The sequence below is a fragment of the Hyperoodon ampullatus genome (genome assembly GCF_949752795.1).
Source record: "Hyperoodon ampullatus genome assembly, chromosome: 10".
NCBI classification, from domain to species: Eukaryota; Metazoa; Chordata; class Mammalia; order Artiodactyla; family Ziphiidae; genus Hyperoodon; species Hyperoodon ampullatus.
In genome coordinates this window covers 81299922-81314727 of record NC_136923.1, presented here as the reverse complement: position 1 = coordinate 81314727, position 14806 = coordinate 81299922, and the positions used below count along the sequence as shown (strand labels likewise).

The 14806-nt window shown below is 42.9% G+C and overlaps 1 protein-coding gene across 3 annotated transcripts; it reads left to right on the top strand.

Annotated features, from left to right (window-relative positions):
- Positions 1-2465: 2465 nt before the first annotated feature.
- On the top strand, positions 2466-10833 carry LOC307058828 (glutathione S-transferase A2; the record flags this gene model as incomplete). 3 transcript variants are annotated; one of them, XM_079712521.1, is made up of 6 exons in its annotated part: positions 2466-2552; positions 4622-4673; positions 5895-6024; positions 7690-7831; positions 9628-9759; positions 10622-10833. In XM_079712521.1, the coding sequence occupies 6 exons, from the start codon at positions 2466-2468 to the stop codon at positions 10745-10747; spliced, it is 669 nt and encodes a 222-aa protein (XP_079568647.1). In that variant the 3' UTR covers positions 10748-10833. The 3 variants fall into 3 exon arrangements, with proteins under 3 accessions (XP_079568647.1, XP_079568646.1, XP_079568648.1); XM_079712520.1 differs by having other exon boundaries at positions 5892-6024; XM_079712522.1 differs by lacking the exon at positions 9628-9759 and having other exon boundaries at positions 5892-6024.
- Positions 10834-14806: the final 3973 nt, after the last annotated feature.

Below are 14806 nucleotides of genomic sequence, written 5' to 3'. Positions count from 1 at the left end.
AATGTATTAAATTTTTTAAATTGGAAGTAATGATTCCTAAATGATTCCAAAGTCATCTGTAATTCTTCTATTTTTATTTTGTTCTCTTTTTCTCTTCCTTTCATCTCTGGATGCGGGGAGGGGCAGGTGACACAAAGGACTTTTTCTTTTTTATTGTTGGAATCTTTTCCAGTTACCAGCTGAAGATTTGCACTGAAATACAACTTATATGCCTTTTGCATTTTTAAAGCCTGCTTCCTGAATTTAAGCAGTGTGATAGTGTTCAAAGAGCCAGTTCAGCCTGTAACATGTTTGAAAAAGAGATATCTGCACTTTGAGGTCCCTTTCGAATGCCATTCGCTAGACCTCACAAGCATTTTAATTGCTACATTCAAGCGCCTCACAAGTCCACGATGCTGGGTGCTGTACAGCATCGAAAACTCAAGACTTTGGGAAAAGCTTGTGGGCTTGTGCTGGGGGAGTGAAGGGAACAAAACTTGTGTATTTGTTTGTTTAATTTAGAAATAAGGCACCTGCGAGATGCCATTATTTTCTGTATTTTAATTGTTGTGCCTTTGAGTTGAACTGCATTTTTGTCTTTTGGTTGAAATATGAAATGTACTGTCCCAATATTAAATAGTAATTATTTGAAAGAAAAAACAGATTTGGATAGAAAATGCAACTGTTTCTCCCTAAGTCCTGGCTTTGGGACTCCTGCTTTTAATAAGTCCTGTGTGTTTCCCATTCACACCCATGATGGAACTAGTTCTATCTATTGTCGAAGCCTTTGAGTTTCATTCTCTGGTTCCCTGCTATGTCCACTCCTCATGCAGGCTGCTGTAGACCAAGGGCTTTCAAACTGCACTCACCCGACAAGACCCAAGTATCTCTTACCATTACAGTGAACAAATGAGTGTGTACACGTGCTTTCTTTCGCCCATACACGCAACAAAACTAAAAACTCATAGAACGATGCTTACCTCTTCAACATGTAAGGCACTCTGGTATTTTCTATTTTCTTCTACTTTATTTTAAAAATTGGTGGATTTCACAATCCACTGAAGGATTGTCATGCATATTTTGAAAAACATGAATATGGAAAAATGAAGCCTAGACTTGGGTTCATATAGAAGTAGATTTGAATCCCAGGTCCGCCACCTACTTTGAGCAAGTTACCCTAGACACCTCAGTACCCCCAACTGTAAAATGAGAGCAATGACAAACTTCACTGCAGTTGATTTTTGTAGGGATAAATGAAAATAAATTTGTGAGAATGCCCAGTGTATGACAGACATTGAACAAATCTTAGTTCCATCCCATGCTGTAAAATTAATGCAGCAACATCCCTTGTTCTAGGTATAAGATGTACCAAGAGAGGTAATGTAGAATTCCAAAAAAAAAAAAGGAAGGAATTAGCATCCTGTGTTTGTAGAAAGAACTAGGAACTTCTGAGCGACAGTTAAGCAAATCTGAGCCCCGTCTCAGCTTTTGAACAAATGCAGCATAACAGCCAAGGAGCTGAAGACAGACTCTGCAGCTTCCTTCTCACTGTCAGCGAAGTCCTCTGGCTCCAAGGCCCCTCCCTCCCAGGCTCCCAGGGCCTGCATCTGTGTGGGTTCCAGCCCTGCCCTCTTTTTAATCCTGGACGTGGATTTCCATGAATGTCATTTAAGCTCTGAGTGTCTGTTTCATTAATGGAAAAATGGAGATAATAACTATTTCATGAGACTGTTGTGAGGATTAAAGATATAATGCATCCAAAGGGGTTAGTGTTGGGTCAGGACCATTAAGAGGTTTTTTTGTTTTTTTTTTAATGTTGGCGGTAGGAGTTTATTAATTAATTAATTTATTTTTGCTGTGTTGGGTCTTCGTTTCTGTGCGAGGGTTTTCTCTAGTTGTGGCAAGTGGGGGCCACTCTTCATCACGGTGCACGGGCCTCTCACTGTCATGGCCTCTCTTGTTGCGGAGCACAGGCTCCAGACACGCAGGCTCAGTAGTTGTGGCTCACGGGCCTAGTTGCTCCGCGGCATGTGGGATCCTCCCAGACCAGGGCTTGAACCCTTGTCCCCTGCATTAGCAGGCAGATTCTCAACCACTGCACCACCAGGGAAGCCCCATTAGGAGGTTTTTAATAAATAATAGTTCTCTAGTCGTTCTGCTCCCTAACCCCCAGCCATGCATCCTCACCACAGACTCACCTCTTAGCCTGCCAAGACAATCAGATTTTACCCAATGGAGACTGGACAATGGTTTGGTGCAATTTCCCATGGTTGGCTGTCGGGGATGGGAATTTGGGCCAAGGCAGATATTCCAGGGACTCTTCCGACTCTGCGACAAAGGAGGCCAATACTTCTTCAGCATTGTTGGTGCTGTTCAGTCATATATCATAAAGTACATTTTGCTTCTGTGGTTTTATTCTTTGTTCATTCATTTACTCATTCATTCATTTATCCATTAAGGTTTAGAGAAACCAGGAGACTGCCATCATGGCAGGGAAACCCAAGCTTCACTACTTCAATGGACGGGGCAGAATGGAGGCCATCCGGTGGCTCCTGGCTGCAGCTGGAGTAGAGGTAGGTCCTGAGTTTGTTCATCTGAAGTTGAATCTAAATTAACTGTATCAAAGTACTTTCCTCACATAAGCTAGGGGATTTTTCTTACTCAATGACCTGTTAAGAGTTTTGCATTAAAACAAAGTTGTCAGTTATTTAAGAGATAAACAGATTTGTCCTAATATGTTATTAAAATGGCCTCTTATTAGAGAGAATAAACAGTTAGAGTAAATTTAAGAAACTAATCACATTGTGGGGGCCTAATTTGGATTTTGATTTTTAAAATTATAAAATATTATTTATGACATTTATACAGTTGTTAAAAACATGAACATTAAATATCAGTTGATATTTAGTAAACTTTGTTAATGTGTTAGGTGTTATAATGTATTGTGGTTATTTTGAATAGTTTTAATGTTTTAGAAATATACACTGAACTATTTAAAGATGAAATACAAGATATCTGGGATTTCTTTCAAATTATTACGAAGGGGAGAGGGGGTAGGCATATAGATAACTCACAGCTGGGTTGAGCTGATAATTATTGAAGCTGGTTGATGGATACAAGGAGGATTATCATAATTGCTGTTCACTTTTCTGTACGCTACAAATGTCCATAATAAAAAGACAAAAATATACATATTAGAAGATAAATGTAATTAAAGTTAAAACATAAACCAGAAATACAGAGAGGGGCGGATTGTAACAAACTGCCTGTTAGCTTTAATGCATTCACTCAGCAATGAATTTGTGGGGCACCTTGAAGTGCTAGGTTCCCTGCCACGTCCTGGAGATACAGGGGTGAACTAGACAGACACAGTCCCTGCCCTCAGGCAGCTTACACTCTAGTGAGGATGCAGACAAGTAAATATGTGATTAAAAGAGGAGTGGGAGCCCCTAGGAGGACACCCAAGCACTTTGAAGTGTTAAAATGACATATTCTCAGGATCAAGTGTGGGACTCTGTTGAGTGCTTCCCTCTAGAGGTGTCTCTGAGAAAAGCACTTCTCAGCCCAGGTCAGAGGGACACAGCAGCTCTGTGCGGGTTTCCTGGGGAGGGAGTCATGGACAGACTCTGGAGACTTGGTCCCCCAAGGGAGAGCAAGCAGTAAAGGAGGGTTTCAGGTGAGGTGGCATCCTGCAAAGGGAACCTCTAGTGTGCTCTCTTATCCTCCTAACGGCATGTTTACCTAGCCCCTGGGCAGGATGAGTTCACCTCCAGAAGGTAAAGTAGGGGGAGATGCTGAGAGCATCCCAGGCCTCCTCTTGTCCAGCCCAGCCTGACTGAGGAGGGTGTGGGGCAAGGCTTACCAGAGGCTCTTGGTCAGGACTTCTGGGTTCTCTGGGTCCAAAGGCCGATCCTCACAACCCCATCTCCATCGGTCTCACAAGCAACAGCCCACCAGCAAGTCCCATCCTACCTCGGCCACCCTCACACACTGACCACCCACCACCCCCTATGTTGTCTAGAACTGGGTGCTTTATAAATTGTTTCCCACACACCTCACTGTCTGTATAGTCTGACCCTATGGGATCATGTAGAGCCACAATAAACTGTTTAGCAAGTTAGAAACCCCCAATTCTCAAACTTTTCACCACCGAGACCCCTTTTTAAAATATAAAGTTGAATGGAGGGAGGTAATATACAGCAGAGGCCCCAGGTGGCAGCATCTTGGGGGTCAGTGGCCCCATGGGTACTGCATGCTGGGGGACACCCAATACCCTGTCCTGATTCCACAAGGAGAGAAGGGCTTTCCAGAGATATTAAAACTCCATAACTAGAAGAACTTCCCAGTCCCTTTCCACCAGTGATATCCCCCTCCCAAATCACTACCTAATGACTGACAGAGGTGGAGACGGTGTGGAGGTGAATTGAAGCTGCCAAATAAGCAGTTATGTGCTGCAACCCATGCTTTTATCTTGGTGGCTCTAATCTAAATTTCCAAATGGCCATGATCATTGTCCTCTGTGTAGCCTGCCAAACTCGGAAATCTTAGTTTCTCCATAGTATGCACCAGACATTGGTCATTCGAGTTCAATAAAGTTATGGAATGAAATAACAAAAACTCATTGACTGTTTCTGCTTTCCAGTTTGAAGAGATATTTATAAAAACTCCAGAAGACTTGGATAAGTTAAGAAATGGTAAGACCAAGAAACTAAATTCCTCTGATGAGAGGATCTAGTACAAATCTTAAGTTGAGACTTCAACCTCAGCAATGCCATGTGTGTGCATGGTGGGAGTGGGGTCAGTGGAGAGGGAAAAACATGGTTAAAGGTAAGGGATGGGGCTTCTTGAGCAGGTCTTGCAGCTCACTCAGGACTAGGAAGGGCTGGAACTCTGAGTATTTGCTAAAGGAACCAGCCCCGGTGCCCTGTGAATGCCCTCTCTGTGCACTCCCTGCCTTTCTGCACCATGAGTGACTGTATCAGTTCAGGATGCCACACAGCCCTCCCACCCAAGGAAAACAAATGCATTAGAAAGAAGAGGGGAGAAACAGGCCCAGCAGTTGCCTTGAATTCTTTTCTCTGACAGGTTTGACATGGTAATATCATAGCAATATTGCAGACTCAAATAACCAGGTGGTGTTGAATTAGTTCGAAGTCCAGGTGAGCGTGTGAGGAGGGAGATAAAGAGCAAGGGGCAGCATCAGTGGAGTTGGGAAAACAGGCCTGCCCTGCACACCATCCAGTGGTGGGATTTGAAGAGCATACAAAACACTCTATGGGGCTTCCCTGGTGGCGCAGTGGTTGAGAGTCCGCCTGCCGATGCAGGGGACACAGGTTCGTGCCCCGGTCCGGGAATATCCCACATGCCGCAGAGCAGCTAGGCCCGTGAGCCATGGCCGCTGAGCCTGCGTGTCCGGAGCCTGTGCTCCGCAACGGGAGAAGCCACAACAGTGAGAGGCCTGCGTACCGCAAAAAGCAAACAAACAAAAAAACACTCTATGTAGGAGTCTCTCTTAGAACTGACCTTAATGCCATGAACCCCATGAGACTTACTCTGAGAATTTCCCTTTTGACTTGGCAACTGCCTGGTGGAACTTCTCCTATATTCTTCTTAAAAATCCATGAAGACAAATCAAACACATAAAATAAAGGGACATACCATGCTCTGAATGGGAAATAAAAAGTTAACTGAAATAATAGACTGAAAAGTAAAAGGCAAATTGATAAGCAAAAGGATTACAGGAAGCTAAAAGCAAAATGGCATTTCCATTGAAATTTTACCAGGTAAAAGTTTTGTTTCCTTTTATGTCTTCAGTCATTTCAACAAAAATTTTGATACATAAAATGTTTCAGTTCACCTTAACAGTATGATTCATCCAACATTTCACTCTATTTCTTTTCTTCTTTCAAAAGAAGGGAGTTTGATGTTCCAGCAAGTGCCCATGGTTGAAATTGATGGGATGAAGCTGGTGCAGACCAGAGCCATTCTCAACTACATTGCCACCAAATACAACCTCTATGGGAAAGACATGAAAGAGAGAGCCCTGTACGGTATTTTTTCTGTTCTTTCATTAATGATTAATAAGAACAATCTAGGTCCTTCCCTGAGTGAGCAGGATGCGCTCACAGGGATCGAGACAAGGGACAAACTGTCTGAGTGTCTAGAGGATAAAACCTCAGAACGTAAGTATCTAGACGAGTTGATTCTCCAGTTTCAGAAATTGTAAGAACGATAACCAGGAACCTAATTTAACAGCCCTTTATATGGACTGGCCACTTGACAAGGGTTTGCAGAGACTGAACCCACGACGCCAGGGTTATCTGGAACATTTTAATATCGGTTTGTAGCAGGCAGATTTATTCAATACAGCCATATTTGGGGGATCTCCTCTGTGTTGTGATGGGACCACATGATTGAATCATGGAATGTGGCAGTTACTCAAAAAGTTAAACATAGAGTTACCATACAACTCAGCAATCCACTACTAGGAATATACTCAAGAGAATTAAAAATATTAAAAATACAACCACACTAAAAGTTGTACACAAAAGTTCATAGCACTATTGTTCATAATATTCAAAAAGTGGAAACAGCAACATGTCCATAAATGCATGAACAAAGGCAGGCACATCCATACAGTGGAATGCTGTTTGGCCATGAAAAGGAATGAAGTCCTGATCCGTGTTACAACATGGATGAACCTTGAAAACATTCTCTTACAGAAAGAAACCAGACACAAATGATGCATATTGTATGATTCCATTTGTTTGGCATGTGCAGAACATTGCTATCCGTAAAACCAAAAGTAGTTTAGTGTTTGCCAGAAGCTGGAGGGAGGGAAGAATATTGAATGCCTGAAAAAACACTCAGCATCTCTTTTGCAAGTGATGAAAATATTTTGGAATTAGAGTATGATGATGGTACAGAATTCTGTGACTTTACAAAGAAAAATCACACAATTTTACACTTGAAAAGGGTGACATTCTGGTATGTGAATTATATTTCAATAAAGCTTTTATTTAAAAAGACTATTGTAGGAAACCATGTTTGGAAGAAAAACAGCAAAATTACCTGGAATATGCACTGTAGGAATGAAATGAAGAAACGCACTATTTCAGGGGATATTTTGGGTGGAGTCTTGAGAGATGCAAACAAGGCCAGAGTTGGGCAACAATATGTGGAGAGGGTTGTGGAACCATATTCTATGGGAAATAACTGGAGGAAGTGCTGGTTGGGCATCTAAAGGGTCCTGGTCGTGTAACAGGATGGGACAGGGAGAGGGACATGGCTAGGTCCGTGGTGCCAGGACTCTCTCTGGACATGACTGAGGTGTTACTAATTCATCACACTAACTGTGTACAGAACCCACCACAGAAGAGATGGCAAACCCTAGGCGTGGTCTCAGTGGTTACCTGCAGTGATTCCAGCCGTTTCTCTCATGCCTGTGACTCTGGACAGGTCACTGATATGCTCTGTCCCTACATTTGGTCATGTATATAAAAAAAATATTAGACATGTATCTTCCTCGATGGCTTGCTCTAGAATGGAATGTTAAAATTAAGAAAAAGCATAACTAAATCACTGACATAGAAAAATGCACCCAATGGGGGTGACTTACTCTGCCGCCTCTTGATGCCCCATTCTTACCCGTTCTAAACTGTAAAATCTAACGCAGGAGACATTTGACAATTTGGTCATTTTGTCTTTCAGGATTGATATGTATGCAGAGGGTGTGGCAGATCTGGGTGAAATGATCATGCATTTGCCACTGTGCCCACCTGATCAAAAAGATGCCAAGACGACCCAGATCAAAGAGAGTATAAAAAACCGTTATCTTCCTGCATTTGAAAAAGTGAGTGGACTGTTCAGTAGTTTTGGCACTGAGATCAAAGAACAAAGAAAAATAGTGCTTGGCATTGCCCTTCACCTCTGTGAGCCTTTCTGAATACTAATGTAGCACCCTGACTCCAGGGCATTTTATAAAAATTGACTATGAGGAAGAATGGTAACCAAGTTTTACCCAAGTTATAATTTTTCAGCAAATTTTTTTTTTTTTTTTTTGCGGTACGCGGGCCTCTCACTGCTGTGGCCTCTCCCATTGCGGAGCACAGGCTCTGGACACGCAGGCTCAGCGGCCATGGCTCACGGGCCCAGCCGCTCCGCAGCATGTGGGATCTTCCCAGACCAGGGCACGAACCCGTGTCCCCTGCATCGGCAGGCGGACTCTCAACCACTGCGCCACCAGGGAAGCCTCTGTAGTATATATCTTAGTTAATGTTTCTCTTTGAAGGTAAGAGGAGAACACCTCAAGATCCAAACTACCTGAAATCATGCTAAACAAGAACCATGAACTGAAAAAAATAATGATCGTAAGAGATGCAGAAGGCTAACATAAAAATAAAAAGCTTAACCAACACCCTCATCTTTATAAAGTTTAAAACACTTTCATTTCACAAGTATTAATTCATTGCTTATGTGTCAGGTCCTAGTCAAGGAGTGAATAATAGTAACCAGAAATTACATCCTTCTGGCTTTATGGAACTCATAGTTTAGGCACATTCACATGGTGGAAACCGCTATAGTCATTGCAGTTTAAGTACATCTGTATTTTGAAATCAAAGACCCCCATGATAATATCAATGAAAAACGTATATTACAAAATAGCATTTGATGTCTTACTATGTTCTTTAATTTTTAGCTATACTTCTATGTTCATACATAGTCTGGTAGGATATTTGCCAAAATGTTATTATCTTTACTTGGTGGTGATATGTGTGTTTTTGCCTCTATGATTTTCATATTGTTGCAATATTTTAAGTAAGTATCATATATTTTTTCCAATATTTTATTATGAAAAATTCAACACATAGAAAAGTTGAAAGAGATGTACAATCAACTCATACATACCCACCACCTAGAATCAAAAATTAGTATTTTGTTATTATGTTTGCTTCATCTTGTATCTCCCCATCCTTTTCTCCTCTGATCAAACATATTATTTTTGGGGGTGTTTCAAAGTAAGTTGCAAACATTAAGTGCAATCACCCCTAGACAGTTCAGCATGCAAATTATAACATATTCCACAGTGTTATTGACAGACACAGGTGGAATAAGAGTCAGAGTCAATGTTGTCAGGGAGATGGGAATTCAGGTTGACCCAGGTTTATTTCAGGTCCCAGAGGGAGAGACCAGGAAATGAGGAGAGCAGACAAGAGGAGAGAAGAAATACAGACTCTTCAATAATTTGCTTAGGGTAGTAGAAGGCTGTCATGAAGGTGGAATCACTGCCCAAGGTGGGGGAGGGGAGAGAGAGAGACGGATGAAGGGCCACATCATGAAGTTCAGAGCTGCACGCTTTAGGGTGTGAGGTCAACAGAAACACGGTGTATATAGTGGAAGCAAGTAAGGCAGCCACAGCGAGGTGGGAACAGGAAAAGAAAATGGTGGCCTGGCTTCCACTGAGGATGAGGAGGGAACAGCAGGGACCCACCTGGCCCGCCTCACTGATCCGGGGGCAGCAGAAGGTCTGAAGGTCCACACCCACCCAGTGAGGCTCAGAGGGGGAAGTGGGGCAGGGGAGACAGAGGAAGAGCATTGGGCCCAGCCTGCCCGGGCCTGTGTTCCTGATCTGACCCCTCCATTCGCCAGGTGTTGAAGGGCCATGGACAAGACTATCTTGTGGGCAACAAGCTGAGCAGGGCTGACATCCACCTGGTTGAACTTCTCTACTATGTGGAAGAGCTGGACCCCAGCCTTTTGGCCAACTTCCCTCTGCTGAAGGTGAGCTCTCTCACAGCCTTTGGGGGCCTCCCACATCTCCCACCTCGGCATCTGCTCTCTGGACCCTGGGACTGTGATGCTAGTGTCCCCGACACTGTCCAGGCCTCACTGCCCCCAGGTCTCCACAGTTCACTCCAAGGCCTTGGTCTGGGGCATGGAAAGAATCTGGTCACGCCAAAGACATTGGAGATGGTCGCTGCCCCGAGGAGAATGACTCGCCTTTTTCCAGGAGAGAGACCCAGGACTTAGCGCCTCTCTCTGCCCCTGTTCCATTTCAATCTCTTTCCTCATTTCCTCTTTGCTTCCCTCTCTCCCAGGTGTGTCTTCCTCTTTCTTTACGTGAGTCTGTCTGCGCAGGTCTGCCACCATCTCATTTCTTCCCCTCAGCTCCTGTTCCTTCTCTTACAAGTTCATTTCTCTCTCCCCATTTCTCCCTCTCTCTGAGGGCAGATTGGTTCTGACTGGCCTCATTGTCTACCTTTCATGTTTTCTGTCTTCAGTTCCAGCCCAATTCCCCTATACCTTCCTGTCTTGATATCTTGGAGCCTTTATCTGTGTTGTCGTGTGAGACACATTACTCATCCTCGTATTGCACGACAGGGTGAATCTGCAGAATTTATGTGTAGGAAGAATATGAGGAAGACTTGAGCTGAGTGAAGTCTTAAACTAAGACATCTCTGGGGAAAACGTTATTATGCTTTTATCTTCCTGCCTCATTAGGTGTCTGTGTCCAGCCTCATCCTGGTGCTGATGGAGGGGCCTTGGCTGGTCCTTTTCTGGGAGGGTCTCAGAGTCCCTGGTTTGTGCTCATGACAGGGCTGGTCTTTGGCTGCACTCTGAGCTGTGCTATTGTGCATTGCAGGCCCTGAAAACCAGAGTCAGCAATCTCCCTGCCGTGAAGAAGTTTTTGCAGCCTGGCAGCCAGAGGAAGCCTCCCATGGATGAGAAAAATTTGCAAGAAGCAAAGAAGATTTTCAGGATGCAATAATGCGGACATGGCTGCCCAGAACACAGGGAAAACTTCAGGAGATTGAAGTTTTCCAACAGTGAAGTGCTTTACCTATATGTAACAGATCCTGGCTACTGTGAAGCTAATAAATTTTCCAAAGTATAAGGGCTAATTTAATTAGAATGCTGATTTAGTTGCAGAACAATCCATTTTGTTTTGATCACATACGAAATCATGATCTCCTCCTAGAATGTGCCTGGGACTTAAACATAAATAAAGGGAGAGAAAGTGTCATGGACTCTGATCTGTTCAAAAAATTGTCATATACCAACTATCATAGTCAAAAAGAGTTAAGTAGAAACTGTCATCTGATATTCTTGGTGACACAAAGATAGTCTTTTTTGCATTTTGCTGCCTTTCTGACCCACAACCTAAAAACTTTTCTTCTCTTTTTTTTTTCAGAGGACCTTTTTCCTTCAGGTAATCAAACTTTCTTCCTATTCAGTTATGGAACTAATATTTATTTTATATCTAATATGGAACATTCTGTGTTCCAGGAGCTCAGTAACTAAGGGTAAACAAGCCAGATATAGTCCCTGTCCTCAAGGAGGTTACACTAGTGAGAAAAACAACAAAATGGGTAATTCTAATCCAGAATCATGCTGGCCTTGTGTATCATGCTCCTACAGATCCTGTAACAAATGACAACAAGTATAGTGGTTAACACAATGGAAATGTATTCCCTCACAGTTCTGTAGGCTCTTCTAGGCTCTTCGTGTGAAATCAAGGTGTGACAGGGTCATACTCTCTCTGAAGGCTTTAGAGATGATCCTTCCTTGCCTCTTCCTAGCTTCTTTTTTTTAAATTTATTTATTTTTTCATTTATTTAATTTTTGGCTGCACTGGGTCTTTGCTGATGCACGTGGACCTCTTCTAGTTGCTGAGAGCGGGGGCCACTCCTTGTTGTGGTCCACAGGCCTCTCATTGCGGTGGCTTCTCGCACTGCAGAGCACGGGCTCCAGGCGCACAGGCTTCAGTAGTTGTGGCTCGCAGACTCCAGAGCGCAGGCCCAGTAGTTGTGGCACACGGGCTTAGTTGCTCCGCGGCATGTGGGATCTTCCCAGACCAGGGTTCGAACCCGTGTCCCCTGCATTGGCAGGCAGATTCTTAACCACTGCACCACCAGGGAAGCCCTCTCCCTTTTTCTTAGTTTCGTGATTCACACGCCTTTCTTGCCAACATGCTGTCTCACTAATGCCATCCAATCCTGCTTCATTACAAAAGGCCAGAATTTTCATGAAATAAATAATGTATTATCAGTGACAGCCCTCCCCGCTCTGGAGCTCAGGCTCGTGAAGAAGGCTCTGAAAAGGCTCCAGAGTCTGACGTTGGGCAGAAATGCAGCATGTGGCAGGGCCACCTGGATGAGTCCCAAGAGCGGCATGGTAGGGATATGAAGGAAATTAAACAGGGTCTGTAACAGAGACTAACTGTAGGGGGAGGCGAGGGGAGAGCTCTGCTCTATTTTTTCCTGCTTTAATGCAGTATAACTGACAAATAGAATTGTACAATATTTAAAGTGTATCATGTGCTGTTTGATATACACCATGAAAGGATTGCCCCCATCAAATTAATTAACACATCCATCATCGCCTTACATATTTACTGTTTTTTTTTACATCTTTATTGGAGTATAATTGCTTTACAATGGTGTGTTAGTTTCTGCTTTATAACAAAGTGAATCAGTTATAATATACATATATCCCCATATCTCTTCCCTCTTGCATCTCCCTCCCTCCCACCCCTCTAGGTGGTCACAAAGCACCGAGCTGATCTCCCTGTGCTATGCGGCTGCTTCCCACTAGCTATCTACCTTACGTTTGGTAGTGTACATATGTCCATGCCTCTCTCTCTCTTTGTCACAGCTTACCCTTCCCCCTCCCCATATCCTCAAGTCCATTCTCTAGTAGGTCTGTGTCTTTATTCCTGTCTTACCCCTAGGTTCTTCATGACATTTTTTTTCTTAAATTCCATATATATGTGTTAGCATATCGTATTTGTCTTTCTCTTTCTGACTTACTTCACTCTGTATGACAGACTCTAGGTCCATCCACCTCATTACAAATAGCTCAACTTAGTTTCTTTTTATGGCTGAGTAATATTCCATTGTATATATGTGCCACATCTTCTTTTACTTTTTTAAAATACAATATAGTGTTATCAACTAGAGTCACCATGTTATACATTAGATCCTCAGACCTTATTTGTCCTATAACTGAAAGTTTGTACCCTTTTCCCAATGAGAGCAGTACTTTATTTTTTTTTATTTTTATTGGAGTATAGTTGATTTACAATGTTGTGTTAGTTTCTGCTGTACAGCAAAGTGAATCAGCTATACATATACATATATCCCCTGAGAGCTCTACTTTAGATGGGTGGTACGGGAAGGTCACTCTGGGGAGGTGACATATAGGGTGAGACACAAAAGTGAGAAAGAACCAGACATACAAGAAGATGGGCAAGAGGGCTCCACACGGAGGAACCAGAATTTTCAAAGCCTCAGCATGGAAAGCAGCGTCTTTGGTACACCAAGCCAAAGGAGACATTGCTGGAGAATGGGTGTGCCATGTGGCATGAGAAGGGGCAGAAGATGGCAGATGACACGCTCCTTCAGTCCTGTCAAGGAATTTGGATTTTATTCTAGGTGAAATGGGAATCCAATGTCTGGCTTTCTTCCATAAGATTTTGCCCAGATGATACAGTATTTTGGGAGGTATAGTTTCACACTATAGCTATTTGAAAGCATAGCTTGAACTAAAGAAGTAAAATTCATCTGCTTCTGCACCAAAAAAGGATGGAGAGAAAACTGAAAACCAGTCACAGAGTGTGGATTTGCCAAACTAAACTAAATTAGCTTTCTGGAGTTTCATGGATAAGTATGCTGGTATAATTTGTAAAACTTGTAAAATAAATGAATTGTAAATGACATTAAAAGGACAGGGGTCGAGAATTCCCTAGCAGTCCAGTGGTTAGGACTCTGCACTTTCACTGCCGAGGGCCTGGGTTCAGTCCCTGGTCGGGGAACTAAGATCCCACAAGCCGTGCGGCCAAAACATAAAATAAAATTCTTAAAAAAAAAAAAAAAAAAAAGGACAGGGACCAACTAATAACCTTAATTAACACTACTATTTACTATTTGCTGGTATAACTCACTGAGAAGGTAAGTGTGGATCAAAACATTTTAATAGAATCATTTAAACATACTCAGGGAGCTACCTGCTTAACCTCACCAAATCATTTCAAAACCTAAAGCAGCCCTATAATAGTGGGAATAACTGCCTCTAATATTGTGGGGGGTTTTTTGTTTTGTTTTGTTTTTCTGCGGCACGCGGGCCTCTCACTGCTGTGGCCTCTCCCGTGCGGAGCACAGGCTCCGGATGCACAGGCTCAGCGGCCATGGCTCACGGGCCCAGCTGCTCCGCGGCATGTGGGATCTTCCAGGACCGGGGCACGAATCCGTGTCCCCTGCATCGGCAGGCGAACCCCCAACCACTGCGCCACCAGGGAAGCCCCTAATATTGTGTTTTATAAATGGATATTTTTTTAGGCCCGTTTGTGTCTACATTACTAAATTTCTGTAAATGTGTGTTTTGGAGCTGTAGTCTTCTGTTTGACCTGTAATATCTTAGCATGTGGAACAAGAATTATTAACCTGCTTTGTGCTATGGACCCTTTGGCAGTATAAGATAGACTCTTAAATCAGGAAAATATTAAAAACAGAATAAGATACATGGGATTACCAAGGAAACCAATCATATTAAAGTATTGCTATTAAAATATTAGAAAACACATCTGTAGTAGGTAATATATGTACATTTTTAAATACATATTTTAAATAACAAGATCTTGTGACAGGTCTAACAACTTCTGTGATTTTGAGGTAGAAAAGAGTACAAACAATAACAAATGGATATTTTTATGCTAAGCTTTCTTGAAACAAAGCTTCCAGTACAAGAATGTATTTGTGGACTTCCCTGGTGGCACAGTGGTTAAGAACCTGCCTGCCAATGCAGGGAACACGGGTTCGAGCCCTGGTCC